The sequence below is a fragment of the Eurytemora carolleeae genome, unplaced genomic scaffold, assembly GCF_000591075.1.
Source record: "Eurytemora carolleeae unplaced genomic scaffold, Eaff_2.0 scaffold110, whole genome shotgun sequence".
NCBI classification, from domain to species: Eukaryota; Metazoa; Arthropoda; class Copepoda; order Calanoida; family Temoridae; genus Eurytemora; species Eurytemora carolleeae.
The window spans coordinates 290,660-307,913 of NW_019396070.1; the positions used below are offsets into that span (position 1 = coordinate 290,660).

Consider the following 17,254-nt stretch of genomic DNA (forward strand, 5'->3'; position numbering starts at 1 on the left):
TTTCAGTCTTAGCCCAGCAGACTAGTTTCAGTCTTAGCCCAGAAGACTAGTTTCAGTTTTAACCAAGCAGATTAGTTTCAGTTTTAACCCAGCAGACTAGTTTCAGTTTTAACCCATGCAGACTAGTTTCAGTTTTAACCCATGCAGACTAGTTTTAGTTTTAACCCAGCAGACTAGTTTCAGTCTTAACCCTGCAGACTAGTTTCATTCTTAACCCAGCAGACTAGTTTCAGACTTAACCTAGCAGACTAGACTTAACGAGATGTAACTAATTCATACTGTAATTATAAAGATGAATTAACATTATACCCTGATCGAATCAGGGTGAATTTCTAAATAATAAATAAGAAAAATAAATCGTAATAGTAACAAATCCTGACCTGTGTGAATAATAATATTATCTAACATAAAGGATAAAGTTGAAGAATACTTGAGTAGTCTGGACTTCCATAATTATATTGACTCGGAGCAGATATTGAATATAATATTGCATATAATATTTCATATTCAGTGGGACCCACAAAACTGTGAAATAGGAAGACGACAATTAAACAATCTTATTTGTTTATGTTGTGTTATAAAGCTAATAGGTTTACCATGAGCTTAAAAATTCAACTTAAGCGAAATGGGTCTTAGTGCGCTGCACAGGCGTACTCGGGGGGGGGGGGGGATAGGGGGGTCAGACTCCCTCCCTTGGATAAGCAAAATCTACGGTTTCCAGGTAGTTTTCAGGCCCCAACAGGTTCTGAGCCTCCCTGGAAACAAAAAAGAACAATTAAGCCCCCCTTGGAAAAATTTCTGATTTTATGGGTCTTACTGTATGCATTTTTTTTATTGAATCTTTCCCAATTATTATAGAAGAAATTTCAAAAGCGTTGGACAGTAAATAATAGCACAGTTTTACTTAGTTGCTACCCAAAAAGTTACGATGCTTCTTGTCTAATTTGTAAAAACTGCAGATCTAACCTTGTGCAGGTTTATTTTAATAGAATAATTTCTGAATTGAAGTTAAACCCTTCCCCCTAGAATAGTATCACTATTCACTAAGCTATATTTGAGAAAATATATCTTGAATATCAGCCCCTAAATCTTTCCACCCTTCAGATTCAATCTATTTCTTGAATATATGTTTATGCATATATTTTGTATATTTGTCTTTTCAAATAATTTATTTCCAACTCAACTTCTGGACAGTTAGACCACCATAGTTTAAGTAGAAGTAAATATTTCCATTAACTGTTATAGCACCGATATAAGGATTTATCTCTAGGAGGGAGGAAGCGAGCAGGAACAAAGGGAATTAGGTTGAGTGTGGGGGGTGGGGGATAAATGCACCAAGGACAGGATTTAGAAAAGGAATAAGATCCTTATCCAAGGATAATTGAGGTAAAATACTCTTTAAATAAATTCTTCTATCCAACCATCTTCACATTCTAAACCTTGAAAGTTGAATTATAATTATTTCCTCTTTTACTTCTTTTTACTTCTGAAAAGGACTAAATATGTAATTACAAATGACCCAACATGTAATTACAAATGACCCAACATGTAATTACAAATGACCCAACATGTAATTACAAATGACCCAACATGTAATTACAAATGACCCAACATGATTTTAAGAATCGTCCAGTAAACCTCCTCTTTTTAATCAACAATAAGTATGATATCCTAAAATGAATTGAATTTTGATAATTTCCTTAAATTATTCTCTTTAAAACCTAAAGCTGCAAGCCCCTGTTATAGAGAAACCACAATTATAAATAATAAATTTTCCGAGAGAAAAAGAAAGATGAGATATCTGTTCTTGATCAAAGAAAGGTTTAAAGTTAATCAGACATGAATGAAGACCAAGGATTACTCGAAATCACGTCTACAGTCCCTAGTTAACTCATTTCTATCTTTAACAACTGGTTAAACATTTTCCTTAATTGCTCACCTTAATTGATTGAAGGAATGTATAGAGTAGAATACGAATACTGACTGATCTACGGAGTAGTTTGACCAGCCTGGCGGCTCGGAACAATCGGAGGAAGCCGACATTCACGATCCGGGTTGCGTCTATGATACTCCCAACCACGGTGATAAAATCGAACACGTTCCAAGAGTCTTTGAAGTAAGGCTGAAACAAACATTGATTAAATAAATACCTTCAATGTAATTTATCAGACATTTGCACAACGTAGCAGAAAAAGACGATTTTTTTCGGAAAAATTCTTTTCTGCCATAAATCGTCTTCATGTGCTCTATGTGCTAATACTAGATACACATTATTCCTCTAAGCATAAACGTAAACATCTACATGCATTGTTTTTTGTACTCTTTAGCACATCCCCCGTTTACATTACATTTAACCATGATAAATATTAGTATTTTTGCCTTGTGACGCCCCCAAATCTTTGATAAATGGTCATTAGAATCTATTCATATATCTAGATTATCCTAAATCTGTTGTAATTTCTTGTAGGAAAGCTATATAAAGTATATATTTTTGTTTGTACACAATATAACAGATTTTTAGGATCCACAATGGATAAATATGTGAAATTGAAATCATTATAAATCAATGCAAGCTACAATTGATACAATTATTGTAAAGTTTTTAAATGAAAAGATTTCAGAATACATTTGAATTGTCCATTCATATCATGAAAAACAAGGCATATGTAATTCATTTTGAAAGAAAGATTGTGGCGATAACCAGTCAACCCCGCCCCTCCCGACCCCTTAAAATACTCCACTGTGGTGAGGGTGGGGGCAATAATAAAGATTGATAACTTTGTAAAAAGTGTGCTCCTGCATCAAATAAGTACATTTAAACATTAAACCTGAAAAAACACCGTCACCTACCTTTAACTATCTGTTAATAATTTTGATATATTAATTAATAGATAATATTTTGTTCATAGATTATTTATTACCAAGCATAGATTTTATTTATTCTTTATTATTATTTCCGCCTGACGTTATTAAAAGTAAAAATAAACATCAAAACTATCTAAACATACAGATATTCTTAAACTTTGTGTAAAAAAATCATATTTGCTGTTTTTCTACCTTTCAAGACCATGCAATAGATTTAAAGATATTTGAACATATCACTTATGTAATAGAGGGGAAATTGAAGGGAAATGGTTCTGCTTAACACAGACTTCAGAGACATCGAAAGATTTTATAAAATGTTGTCTTGGCAATTTTTCAATGAGTTTTACACTATTATATAAACCTAAATCTCAGTTATTGTAAACATAAATAAGTAGCCATGAAATATGCGGGAACAGTTTTAAAGAGCGCCGTAAAATTATTCAATTAAAAAACTAAATATCTGCAGAATTACATTATCAGTAGGGTTAGAAGACGACATTTTATAAATATTTTCCATATCTCCGTAGTTCTTGGTTAATCTGTAACATATCAACATAGGTAACAACATAATATTAGGACCCAGAGACCTAGGGGTACATAAAGTTCATTTGATACAAAAAAAATTATCGTTAATTAATGTTATAATAATTATAGTTATTATATCTTATTTGGCCCATTTATATTTATTTTATGGCTATTGTTAACAACATTTTTTGTTAATATCATAATTATTATTATTATTATTATTATTAATATTATCATTCTCAACTTTTCTTTTTATTATCATCCTATCATTATTGTTATTATTTCTACAAGACAAGCTAAAACTATGATATAATAGACTATAGGTGTGGGTAGGGGTGTAGATACTATAGGGTTTAGGGTAGGGTGGTGGGGAGGGGGTGCAGACCACATATCTCAGATACCTTCTGCTACGTAGTTTAGAAATATAAAAAGTGAGAGAGAGAAAGCTCAACTGTCTCCAAACTCCGAACCTATGGAATAGTGAAACTAAAAAACTCCGTCTCGTCCTGGAGAATTAGGAGACAAACAGGGGTGTAGAAAATATCTTGTTTGTGTCTCAAAGCGAACTTGCTTTCTACACCCCTGGATTAGAAATTCCGGTGTTCAGTTCCGGTTAAACTTGAAGAAGGTGCAAAGCAAGCAAATATTATTCTGAAAACCATGCCTGGTCTAGCTCTGCAGTTCCCTAGATAAAATTCTACACTGTAAACAATCATTTTTAAACCCTCATCTTCTGGGTTTTGTATATTTTCTGCGTTGTTAAATTCATCAGATGTGTTATTTTGAAACAGCTAATAAGCTTTCATAGCATTATTGTTTACAGTCTAGGATAGAGATGAATATTATACAAGATCTCAAAGTGAGGGAATACATCATGCATTGAAGAATTGTAAACTCTAAGATCACCTTTGGACCAAAGGATCCCATCTTGAGGACGCACTCCACCGTGAACATGGCGGTGAAGATGAGGTTAAGGTCGGAAAGGATGTCCATGAACTCCAGAGGTGCGCCTTGAAACTGAAAATAATATTAGATAAATAAAATTATAGAAAGAGGAAAATTCGAATTAAATAACAAACAATAGAATTTATGTTCAAAAGAATTAAAAAAATATTCAGTGAGTGTTTCCGACAACTAACACTGGATTAAAGTGAAGATAGCTTTTAATTGATGATAAATTAGTTTGAAAGTTGTTTTATTTAAGAATTATCATAAACTAGAATTATATGGCGCTTCGCGCCCCCTTTCCTGTAAATAATTTCGACATTTAACTGTTGCTTTGAAAGTCGGCCATTTAAAATCATTTTCAGCTGTTGGCGGATTTTTTCTTTTCAAAATGGCGCATTTTCAAAAAAAACATCTATTTTTCCAAGATTTTTTTTCTCTAAAATTTTAATGTCCCATAAACCTGGGGTCATGTGAAGTCCCACACTAAATTTTTGCCCGATCGGTTCAGTCGTTTAGGATTTTACTGGATACAAACGGACGGACAAACAGACAGACATACAGACAAGCCAATTATATATATAGATAACTTCTGGGGGTCAAAAAGAAATAAAATTCTTTAAAACAATTCAAATTACGATGGCACTTATGCCCAGAAGAGTTTTATAAAAGAAATTTTGGGGTGTGATTGCAAAACCTGAATTGGGGGTTAGGGTGAACCATAATTAAATCATGACTCAAGGCAATAGAATGATCGATTTTGTCTGTTAAAATATCATATTTGACGACTGGAGACCATTTTATATAATCAAATATTGAGATATTAAAAGTATTTTCCAATAGAAAGACAATACCCTTGTGTGCGCTAAGTACTGCTTGTTAATTGCATGTTTGAGTTCAGAGTTTTTCTGTATACAGGAATAGGGTTGGGAGGGGAGAGGAAGGTGGTTGAAATATAGAAGGAGGGGGCCAATGGGGGGGGGCATAAATGGCGGGAAAGTACAGAAGAAACCCAATTAAACTAGACAAATTGCAACTTCAAGCTCACGCAAGTCAGAACATAAACAGGGTTAATGTGTCTCCAATTTGAGATTAAGTTTTCACAATTCACAATTTAAATCGAGAAATAGCATGTTTAAATTAGCACAAAAATAACAATTATTCTACGAAAATTCGTATTTTGTAAACTGTGTATTTAAAGAAGTTGTTTATTTTTACAAATAAAAAAATCAAACGCTTTTCTTAAGTCCAAACTCGACTTTATCAATAAACGTTAAAAACATTGCACAAGGCTCGAGTTTTCAAGGATAAAGCTGGAAATAATTTCATATTTGTTTTATTTAAAAGAAAAGATTTTGATTATGATCGATGTTTGTTTTGTAAAACTGGTTTGATGCAGCACACGTCACAATACAATCTCCTGCCGTACGAGAGCTTTGGAAAAATGGCGCAAAAACGTTCTGGATTTTATATTTTATCTACAAGACCCAAATGTTAAAGGGACTGTATGACCAATTCACAATGGGACCCTTTAAAACCCATAAGGGAGGTATCGTCGTTTAATTATCTTGTAGAACTTTCTGAATTTTTGGGATTCAGACATTTGAATTAATGTTTATATATTGATATAGTGGAATTATTTTATTTAAAACTCTTTTGGGAATATGCACTTTTGGTAGAGATTTTTTAAATGAATGTTGGGAGATCTCTTTAAATATTCGGAGACGTCTTTAAAGATATTCTTAACTAAAGGGAGTTATTTTCGGAAGATATTCAAAAAAATTCTAAAAAGAAATTAATTTATTTTTGTCACAAACTCAACTTTTCAAATTTTTTAAAATTTGCAACCTGATGTTGTACATCTTTGATATTTCAAACTTAGTTTAGTTTATCTAACACAGTTCACAGCATAGGAAATATCCAAGGCCAACGTACGGTGGACTAAGCCAGTGGGGTCGGTCAAATAGGCCTAGGATTAGGCCAGGTACTGTAAAATGCCTGGACGCGCCATGGGAGTTGTCATAGTTAGCCTTCCGACGGGACTATGCAGAGAAAATTGACCCCTGTCGTATGTTAGTCTGGTTAGGGCGACGTACTGTACAGAATATGGTCATCCGTGTTGTGACGAGGCTAACATAGGATCGGGTCAGTACACGCTGTCATCTGACAGGCCAGTACAAACTGGGCAGGTCCTGTTCGAATTAAAATTTACTACGGTCCAGAGTGAACGACATAGGGATTATAGATGATCAAAGTTTGTGGCAGAGACTCAATTTCTTTTTTAAAAAGTTTTAAAACGTTTAATCCTAATCTTTATGATCCTATTATTTTAAGTAACCCAAATATTTCTTTACTTGAGAGTAGCTTGAGGTAGCTCTGAAATGTCTTTACCTTGCACATGAGGAGGATGGTGTTGAGTATGATAAGAAGCATGATAAAGTTCTCGAAGGGAGGGGATGTGACAAGCCTCCAGATTTGATATCGTATCCCAGCCTGGCTCTCAGGGACATACACCTCCTGGGGCTTAGTTTGTACAACATAGGTGATGCAGGATTTCTGAAAGTAGAAAAGTTAAAAAAGAAAAACGTAAAATTAAAAAAAAACATTTGGTTAAGAGGGTTAAAACTTTTAAGCTAAGAAGTCTGGTATACGCTCATAGCCTTTTTACCATTTCAATAGATTTAGCCAGATGATTTGTTTTCACACCTCTCTACTGCACAATTATGAAAGAGACCTGGCCAACTATGAAGTGTTACCGTCTGGCCCTAGGAAAAGCAGGGGAAGATGCCATACATAGCAGATTTAACAGTTCGTTCCTTATCCCAGAGAATTGTGACTTTCGATCACAATTTGACAAATCAAAAATAATTTGTTCGCATTTTCGTTTTCTACGTTTTTTGGTCGGAATATGCGTTTTAAACAACAAAGCATAAAAAGAAAGCTCCGTAAGATTAGAGATTGTTTAATTATAGACCAACCCATGGTTAAATTCAAATAGAAGAAACCGAATGTATCTCGCCTTTGTTAGTCCGGGTTGTTCCGAGTCAGGATTGTCCGAATAACGTACTGTCCGAAAATATATTGACGCATTTCAATTAGGAACACAAAAAACGTAAAATAAATTAACAACAATAAATAAAGAAATGTAGGTGTGTGCGTGTGTGTGGAGGGGGGGGGGGTCATAACCATGATTTTAACTGTTCCGTGCTAGTGTAGTACGGTTTTCGGGCAATCCTACTTTCCGAAGGCATCTTCCCCTGCATCTTGCAGTTCTACCCTTTTTACATTTTTAACCTCGAATAAGAACTTAAAAAACCTCAAAGAGCTTAGTTATTGAAACCATCCTGATGTAAATATTTTACCTGTTTTTTCAATGACCATTTTTTTCACTGTTAAAATTTGAAAATTACCCATGTGAGAAAGTGAAAATAATGCCGCGAATTATTTTTAAACTTGTGAATAGAAAACTGTGACAATAGAATAGATAAATAGTTTGCTGTTAATGGCGGGGAAAATAACAAAAGTTTTTCAACACAATCATTTTTTTATTTTCCAAACTAGAAAGCCCTTCCTTGGTTCAAGGTGAAATATGCTTTGAAAGAAAAGTTAAAAGTTTATTTTCTTTAAATGTGAAAGTTGGCAAGTTGTAGCTAAGCATACCAAAACAGTCAGAACTAGGTTAGATTTTATTCAGAAAAATATCTAGAATATTTATGCAGCGAGAACCAGAAAATTGTGGAATAGGAAGACGACTTTTCATGATTTGTAATAGTCCAATGCACATGAGACACGTCAGCAATTGTGGAGTATGTACTGTGCTTATACAAAGGAATTGAGTCTTTGCCACAAACTCTGATTTTCAAATCTCTATATCTTTGCAACCCAATGTCGTAGGCCTTAGATATTTTAAATTATGAATTCTGCTAGGTCAAATAACCTTAGTTTGAAATATCAAAGCTTTTCGCCATCAGGTTAAAAAGATATAGAGATAGAAAAATCAGTGTTTGTGGCAAAGACTCAATTCCTTAACTTTATAAGCGAGTTTTAGCGATGTAGTAAAGCCATTTACTTTGTATTATATTACTTTGTATTAATGTCGTCTTCATATTCCACAGTTTTCTGGTTGTCACTGTATCATATGAAATGATCACACATTGTTAAAATATAAGTTTCGTTAATTTATCTAGTGCATAATTAAACTTTGACAAGTATTAATTGATTTTTTTTCTTGAAAATTTCTTTTCCGACGTATAAGGCTTGAAACGAAACAAAGCTAACTTTTATCAAACTATTTTTTTACCAGCATGACTTTGAGCTCGTGTAATGTCTCTAGATGGTTCACAATTACAAAGGTATAAAAACTGACTGGCTGGTTTGAGCTCGTGTAATGTCTCTAGATGGTTCACAATTACAAAGGTATAAAAACTGACTGGCTGGTTTGAGCTCGTGTAATGTCTCTAGATGGTTCACAATTACAAAGGTTTAAAAACTGACTGGCTGGTTTGATTAAAAAACTAAAAATTACTAAAAAACAAACTAGAAAAATCAAACCAACTCTGGTTCCATTTGAAAATAATTTTACAAGAAGAAAAATAAATATTTTACGAACCTGATTTTTATCAATATTATCAGTCAACTCTGCCTCGCCAAGCTCATTAAATGTGACGATTACGAGAGCGACGAATATGTTGACGAAGAAGAAAGGAAAGACGACGAAGTAGACGATATAGTAGATCGCCATTTCTGTTCTAAACCAGGGATATGGGCCCTCGTCCTCGTACGTCGAGGACATGGAATCCTGCAGAACCCTGAAAGAAATGATTGCTGCATTAGTGAATCCGCCATTTTTATTTTTGATATGAATAACACATTTCACAAGGTTTCTAATTCAAAATCTATCTGTGCAAAAAATCAACTTCAGCAGGGTTTTAGGTTTTGTACATCATATTGGATCATAAAAAGTTCCTAATTAGACATGATCGAGATTAGTATAAAAATATGTCCTTTACAACAACATGACAATTTTAATATGATTTAAGATGATTTTCAGAGTTAAACAAAAAAGTAATTATTTTTAAAGCAGATATTAATTTTATACAAAATAATTTTTTCAACTTGAGACCTTTTTGCATATTTAATATTATACTTGGTCGAATTTTTTTAAATTTTACAGGTGAAAAAAAGGAAAAACATTTGAGGTAAAAAAACTTACAAGTAAAGAGTACTTAGATTTTATACATTGTGAAGACAATTTATAAAAAAGGAATATAATTCGGAACAAAGGAATTGAGTCCTTGCCACAATTTGCAACCTGATGGTGTATAGATATTTCAAATATCTAAGGTCTGTGACATTGGATTGCAAAGTAATAGAGATAAGAAAATCAGAGTTTGTGGCAAAGACTCAATTACTTTTAAACGCTTCCTGAAAATCCAAAATTAGGTTAATTGAGAAATCCAATTTGCTGTGGTTTACTCTGTTCATAAAGTAATTAAAATCCCCCCACTTAACTTTATTCCTGGCAAATTAATTAAATGAAACATTAAAACTTTATACATCAGCCGCATTGCGCACTTGAGAGAAAAATTTGAATATCACATTGAAAACATAACGAATTAAATAAGAAAAGTATATGCAGCTCTCATGATAATATTAATAAAAAGTTTTCGCAGTCTGCATTGAATTCCAAAAGTTCTGTAGAAGTTTTTTTGCATCACGCTAAACCAACGCCACATAAACTTTTACAAAGTTGCGACAAATGCGCAAATATTCATTCTTAAAAATGTCTCGAGGATTATTATAGATAATGTAAGTGTGTGTGTTGAGCTAGGTGTCTGTATGCTTATGTAGCTTATTGAGGAAATATTGGATAATATTGCTGCATAGAATACGTAATGAAGTATTTATATATATTTATTCATTTGACGATCCGCAGTCAGTATACTTGGACTCATGTAGGCGTGAGATAATACTTCGCAAAGCTGATGAACATCATAAATTTCCCTTTTGAGTTTTGTGCAATTTTAAAGTCTACGGACACTGTATTGTTTATCCCGAGGGGGGTTTCAGTTTGTGTTATTTAAAGTCCTACTGAATTATTTTTACAAAGAAACTGATTACTCCCAACAAAAATTTTTCTTAAATCAATATATCTTTGCAACCTGATGTTGAACTCCTCTGATATTTTAAACTTCGACTATTTAATCTAGGATAATTCTTAGATTGAAAATTAAAGGTTGAAGACATCAGGTTGCAATGATTAAGTGCGTAATCCATTCCTTTAAAATATTTAACCAAAGCAATAATTTTTCAAAAATAACTTGTTAAGAAATTTACAAGAAAACTATACGACATTTTAATTATTTAGAAAAACTAGAAACTTGTAGAAATAAAAATGATAACTCTCTGGTTGTAAAATAAAACCCTTGCACGTTCTTTACGTTCTCCTGGAGACAATTATTATCAAGAGACTGGTACATTATCTTGATTTAAAGAACATTTGAGCAGATAGATCTAGGTTGCTATTTCTTAAATTACCGCTTTTATTGTTTCCAAAGGAAATTAGCATTTTTACAACTGAACAGTGCAGTGAACATCTTGTGACATAGAATTCTGCAAATTTACGATGGCAATAAAAAATGTAGCAAATATGTATTCGGCATTTTGTATTAGACCATGGTTTTGTTCAAAACTTTTTATTTGACTTTAAATGGTAGAAAGAACCGTTTCACAGAAAATCTTTTTGTAATTGAATTATGCAAGTTGCCTACTACCTCAGTTTTAACAAGGAAACTGCATTAATTTTCCCTTTTATTTGCATTTTATACCTTAATATAGGGTTGTTCAATATGTTCTAATCATAGCCGGATTTTGTATAACTCAATTAAGTGCAATAACCTTCAAATCGCTGTAACTTTATTAAGTTTTTAAAACTCAAATAGGGTTGTTCCTAACGTTTTAATTTAAGCAAAATTTTCGTATAACTCAATTAAGCGCAAAAACCTTCAAATCGTTGTAACTCAAATAGGATTGTTCAATATATGCTGATTAAAGCACGGGTTTCGTAGAACTCAATTAAGTTTATTAACCTCTGAAGCATTTCAACTTAATTGAGTGACAAGCATAATTCAAAGTAACCATACATGCGAAGAGGGCAACGTCCAATTTATAACAGTACCCTTAAAGCCTTGTTGTATTGAGTTCAGACTGTACACAGCGCACACCGGAATTTGTTGCTGAACACAAGCGAGTTTCGATAAGTTTACACACACATATCTCTGTACTCAGCAATAATACTAAGGTTTTATGGGTACCATTGTAAATCAAGCATTGCCCTCGTTGCATGAAGGGTCACTTGAAATTATGTACAATCCCTTCAACCTTTAAATCGTCATAATTGAGTTTTTATAAGATGTCTTGAACAACCCTATAGCTGCATTAATTTTATTGTTGGCTCATTCTAAATAAATTAAATGCACCTCAATGATTCTTCAATATTAAAGCAATTTCCCCCCCCCCCCATTTTTAGGTAAAAATATTGCATCAAAAATCACCCGGGGTTCTCGAGATTCCCGCCATTAAAGAAGTTGATTTATTATATAATATTAGATGTTAATCACCAATAAATTACAAGAACTGGGACAGTATATCTAGCTTCTTATCTTAGTTCTTTTTATTTTATGTACCATGTCTTTAGTCTTTACAGGGTTTTCTCCAATACTTGATAAATATGTACAGTTTATTATCTATCTTAAGTATTAAAGTACAAAATGGTGGTTTCCGCATTTGACATTTCTTTTAATTGCTAATATTAACTATTTAGGGTTTTTTCATATATTTTTTTTTATTTATTTAGTGATATGTACTAAGGATTTGAGTCTTTGCCACAAACTCTGATTTTCTAATCCCAAAAGTTTTACAACCCAACTATGAATTTTGTAAGATCAAATCATTTAAGGTTAAATATCAAAGGTTAACATCATCAGGTGACACAGATAAAGGGATTTTAGAAAATATGAGTTTGTGACAAAGACTTACTTCCTTTTTAACTACAGTTTATTTGAAATTAAACCATATCCAGCTTTCTATTCCAGCACAGTCTCTTTTTACAGGAAAAGTTGTACCGTACCGAGTTTTACTTGTACCGTTGTTACCCAGATAAATCATTCTTTTTTCTAGTAAGCTTAATGTGATACATTTTTTAAATACATAAAAGTACTTACGCGATCCATCCTTCTGAAGTTTGGACCGCAAAGAGCGTGATCATAGCCATAGCGCAGTTGTCGTAGTGGAAGGATTTTCTGGACCAAATACGCTCATGAATAGCCGGCGCATGTCGGTCATCAAGGTTGAACACAAAAAATTCTCCCCTGAAAAAACAACAATATTTTCTGAAACATTTTGTTAAAAAGATAAATTACAGACGCAGGTAATAAAACCATGTCAAGAAAATTTAATTAAGATGGATAAGATATTTTCAGCATAGTTTTGAAACCACGCGGAATTTGAATGAATCTCATTGCCGCGGAAAATTTAATTTGATGCGTCTCCGCGGGCCTTATATTTTCCGCAGAGAAGGTTGTACTACTAGTTAAACCAGACAACTGAATATTTCTATATGTATTAAATAACAAGGAATTGTGCAGAGTTTCATACCCCAGGGAATTTATGAGATACATGATCTTGCTAAAACAAAAAAAAAGAAAACATAGGAAAAGGATTAAGCTATTCTGAAATAATACTCGAAAGTTTGTTTAAAAAGAGTTTAGCCATTAGAAAAATAAAAAGTTTAAGATTTTGGAGATTGTTCTGTTCTTATTTGGGAAATTATTAAAAAGATCTGACTGATCGTAGATCTTAATCCAAAGATTGCAAGTTCTCACGCGAAAATCGATAATTGCAATCATTGCCTTCTGCATCTATTTTCCTGGGGTCATATCAGGTCCATAACAAAATTTTTCTAAGTAAATTTAGTTATTTTTATGTTGATTGGATACTACATTGTTTAAGAACTTACTGGCACTCGTCAGCTGTCGTCTTCGCTTCGTCTGTGCAGTAGAAGAACTTGCCGTTGAACAGCTGGACTCCGACCATGGCGAAGATAAGTAGGAACAGGATGTAAACAATTAGGATATTAAAAACATTTCTGAACACAAAACATCCAATAAAACAGCTGTAAAAATATTCTTTTTCAGTCTTTCTCTTCTAACAGTAGTTAAGTCTGTTTTGTTATTTTTCAATCTGAGCCAAATTTTGTATAATTAATACCATTACCACCAGTGGAAATTTCAAGCTTTTGAAACTCCCTCATTTCCCATCTAAATATTCTTATTCAAATATTATATGATTAAAACGTTTGCACAGCCCACCAAGTGAGGCTAATAGAGAAGGTTTGGTATAAAGGCAAATGGTTCGCAATCATGTTTGATTATATAAATTATGTTAGCCCAGTCTAACACAATTATATTACTGTTAAACTAGTCTAAAATAATAAAATTATTGTTAAACATGTTTAACATTCAAGATTACTGTTAAACATGGGTAACACAATGAGATTGCTGTTAAACATGACTATCATGAATAAGATTACTGTTAAACATGACTATCATGAATTTACTGTTAAACATGATTAACAATCAGATTGATTTAGAAAAGTTTATTATGTATTGTTATTGCCCCAAACTCTAATTTTCTACCTCTGTCTTCGGAGCCTGATATTTCAAACTGCGAACCCTTCTAGATCAAATTGTTTAAATACTAACTTCACCACCAGGTTGCAAAAATATAAGGATTGAAAAATTAGCTTTTCAGAATTTTTGAATTTTATGAATGTATTAATGGTTTGTGTTCCTTAGTGATATCATGACACAGTCAAACACTGCTTTGAGAGCAGGCACCCTGTTGATCATCTTCAGAGGCCTCAGGACTCTCAACAGCTTCATGGACTTCAGCTTCGCGCCAGTAGGGGTTCCCCTAAATAAAGAACATTATCAAAAGAAAGATTTTTTAAAATTTTTCTCCCTGAAAGTGTTTTTAAAGCATGTTAGTTTTGAGGATAGGATCCTGTTTTTTTTGCCAATTACCCCTTATTATAGCTTAAACAATGAACAAGCGCGTTACAATTTTAAAATTTAAATGCCTAGGGCTACAAAAAAAGTACAAGTGAGTAGGTGGGTAAAACCAAAGGATAAGGCCTTGCGACACTTTTAAGTAGTCGAGGTCGTCTAAAATTTTGATGAGTAAATTTTAGAGTTGTCTAACGATTTTTAGAACAAATTTATGACTTTGTCTTATGTACATGAGAGACAGAAATTCTCAATAAGTGATTTTTATAATAATTTACTTTTAGAACTATTTGATTTGTAACAAAATCAAATACACTAAAGTTTGCTTTAATGTCGTCTTCCTATTCTTTAGTTTTCTGGTTTTCACTGTATATGTACATACTAAAACAAACTCAAAACTTATTATTTTTATCAAAACAGTGTTCATACTTGAAATAGAATGAAAGCAGAGCACAGGATACAACGGATATATCCATCACGTTCCAGATATCCCTCATATATGCTCCAGGGTGGAGAAACAGTCCTAGATCCAGCATCTTTAATAAACTCTCAAGGAAGAATATAGATGTGAACCCGTAGTCTAGTAATCCTAGTTTCTGGTTCCATTCACTGTCTTCCTATACACATAAGTAGATTAGTAGGTAGGTAGGTAGGTAGGTAGGTAGGTAGGTAGGTAGGTAGGTAGGTAGGTAGTTAACTAGTTAGTTAGTTAGTTAGTTAGTTAGCTGTTTAGTTTAATAAGTTTATTAATTAGTTAATACGTTGATTAATTGGTTGATAGGTTAATTAGTTAGTTAGGTAGTATGGTACTTTAGGTAGTTAATTAATCAGGAAGGTAGGTAAGTGGGAAGGCAGGTAGGTAGGTAGGTATAGGTAGGTAGGTAGGTAGGTAGGTAGGTAGGTAGGTATGTAGGCAGGTAGGTGGGAAGGCAGGTAGGTAGGTCGGAAGGTAGGTAGGTAGGTGGAAAGGTATGTTGGTAGGTGGAAAGGCAGGTTTGTAGGAAGGCAGCTAGGTTAGGTAGGGTGGAAGGAAGAGAAGTAGGTGGGAAGGCAGGTATGGTAGGTGGAAAGGCCTGTAAATAGGTGGGAAGGCAGGTAGGTAGGTGGGAAGGCAGATATGGTAGGTGGAAAGGCCTGTAGGTAGGTGGGAAGGCAGGTAGGTAGATAGGTAGGTAGGTAGGTATGTAGGTAGGTGATAAGGCAGGTATGGTAGGTGGAAAGGCCTGTAGGTAGGTGGGAAGGTAGGTAGGTAGGTGGGAAGGTAGGTAGGTAGGTGGGAAGGCAGGTATGGTAAGTGGAAAGGCCTGTAGGTAGGTGGGAAGGTAGGTAGGTAGGTGGGAAGGAAGGTATGGTAAGTGGAAAGGCCTGTAGGTAGGTAGGTCAAGAATAAATGGTGTTATAAAAGTTCAAACTTTAAACAAATTCTGACAGAAAATTACATTTAAATCCCAGAGTGAAAAAATTTAATTTATATTAGGATCAAATGAAATATAGAATTAGACTGCCATTTAATTTAGCAAAAAGCTTGCTAAGGAAATGTGAATGTAAAGTTAAGCAATGATTTATGTTTTGATATACAAGATTTAATGAAAAAATTGATTTCTTGCCACAAACTCAAATTGTAAAGATAAACAGATTAGAATTTCAGAGTTGTTGGCAAAGACTCAATTCCTTTTATTTTGTATTTTTTATCTCTATCTATTAAACAATTTTCTCCTCATAGATGTAACACATAGAAGTAAAATTAGTAGCGATCGAGTCAGACTTTTTAAAGAACTTCACTTTGAACCCCCCCCCCCTTTCATTTTTCGCAAACACTCCCTTTAATTTTGTACCTTGACAGGATCTTCTAGAGCTAGTGCTACACTGCTGAGTAGAATAACAAACATGATAAACCCATCAAAAAATGGTCGAGTTACAAACCAATGAAGCCCAATCCGAACCCTGAACAAACAAACTCAATACTTTAAATTCATATTGAAACAGAATCATCAAAAACATTAAAATTATGTCGACATTTTGCCAAGGTTTTAATTAGTTTTCCTAAATGGACTGTCGACATACTTATGATTGGCCCTTTGATTGAAGAAGAGCATAACCGATTCACATCGGTACCCTTTAATCTACAGGGTGTCTCTAAAAAAAGAGATTAAGGGTCTGCAGACTCCTTTGTAACCCGATTTTCAAGATTGAGACCACTTTTAAAATCTATTTTTTACAATTTTTGGTTCGATAAGACCAATTTTAGGCTTATCCGCCACGAGAGCTCTGGCGTTTTATGAGTCAATGATTCTGCAGTATCATCTTTATTTGTACATTTTTTTCTATACTCTGCGGATTTACTTGCGTCAGTTTTAAGGCAATTTCTTTACGTTATTAAGATCACTTTTTAATGGTAACAGTAGATCCAAAAATGACAATTTTAAAGACTCCTAAAGTTTCCAACTGGAGTGAGTAAATTTGGTAAAAACAAAGATAATCTCCGTTAGCACATAAGTGTCTATGCAGACCTTGTTTGCAATCGGATTTTTAGATCTACAAGCCTAAAATTGGTCTCATTGAACAAAAAATTATGAATAGATTTTTAAAATGGTCTCAATCTTTAAAATCGGGTTACAAACAAGTCTATAGACCCTTATTCCCCGTTTTTTTAAACACCCTGTACATATATATATATAATAAACAGGGACATATATATATAATAAACGGGGTGTTCCACATTATAATGGATCGTTTATAACTCTATCTTTAGATTTTAGGGACTAAAATTCAAAAAGAATGAATCATGAAAAAAAACTTTGTATGCAGAAAATACTAAGTTTGCCGAGTATTATGAGCGTACTTTGGCGTTGAAG

The 17,254-nt window shown here is 33.4% G+C and overlaps 1 protein-coding gene across 1 annotated transcript in view; it reads right to left on the reverse strand.

Moving 5' to 3' along the window:
• Nucleotides 1–17,254, reverse strand: part of LOC111712119 (voltage-dependent calcium channel type A subunit alpha-1) — a 63,517-nt gene that overhangs the window by 7,851 nt on the left and 38,412 nt on the right. The window contains exons 15-23 of the mRNA XM_023486648.1: nucleotides 16,235–16,343; nucleotides 14,829–15,016; nucleotides 14,185–14,307; nucleotides 13,352–13,480; nucleotides 12,558–12,704; nucleotides 8,945–9,143; nucleotides 6,727–6,891; nucleotides 4,297–4,407; nucleotides 1,931–2,122 (exon numbers count right to left, since the gene is read on the reverse strand). Of these exons, the coding sequence (XP_023342416.1) occupies nucleotides 1,931–2,122; nucleotides 4,297–4,407; nucleotides 6,727–6,891; nucleotides 8,945–9,143; nucleotides 12,558–12,704; nucleotides 13,352–13,480; nucleotides 14,185–14,307; nucleotides 14,829–15,016; nucleotides 16,235–16,343 (1,363 nt within the window). The remainder of the gene's footprint in view (nucleotides 1–1,930; nucleotides 2,123–4,296; nucleotides 4,408–6,726; nucleotides 6,892–8,944; nucleotides 9,144–12,557; nucleotides 12,705–13,351; nucleotides 13,481–14,184; nucleotides 14,308–14,828; nucleotides 15,017–16,234; nucleotides 16,344–17,254) is intronic.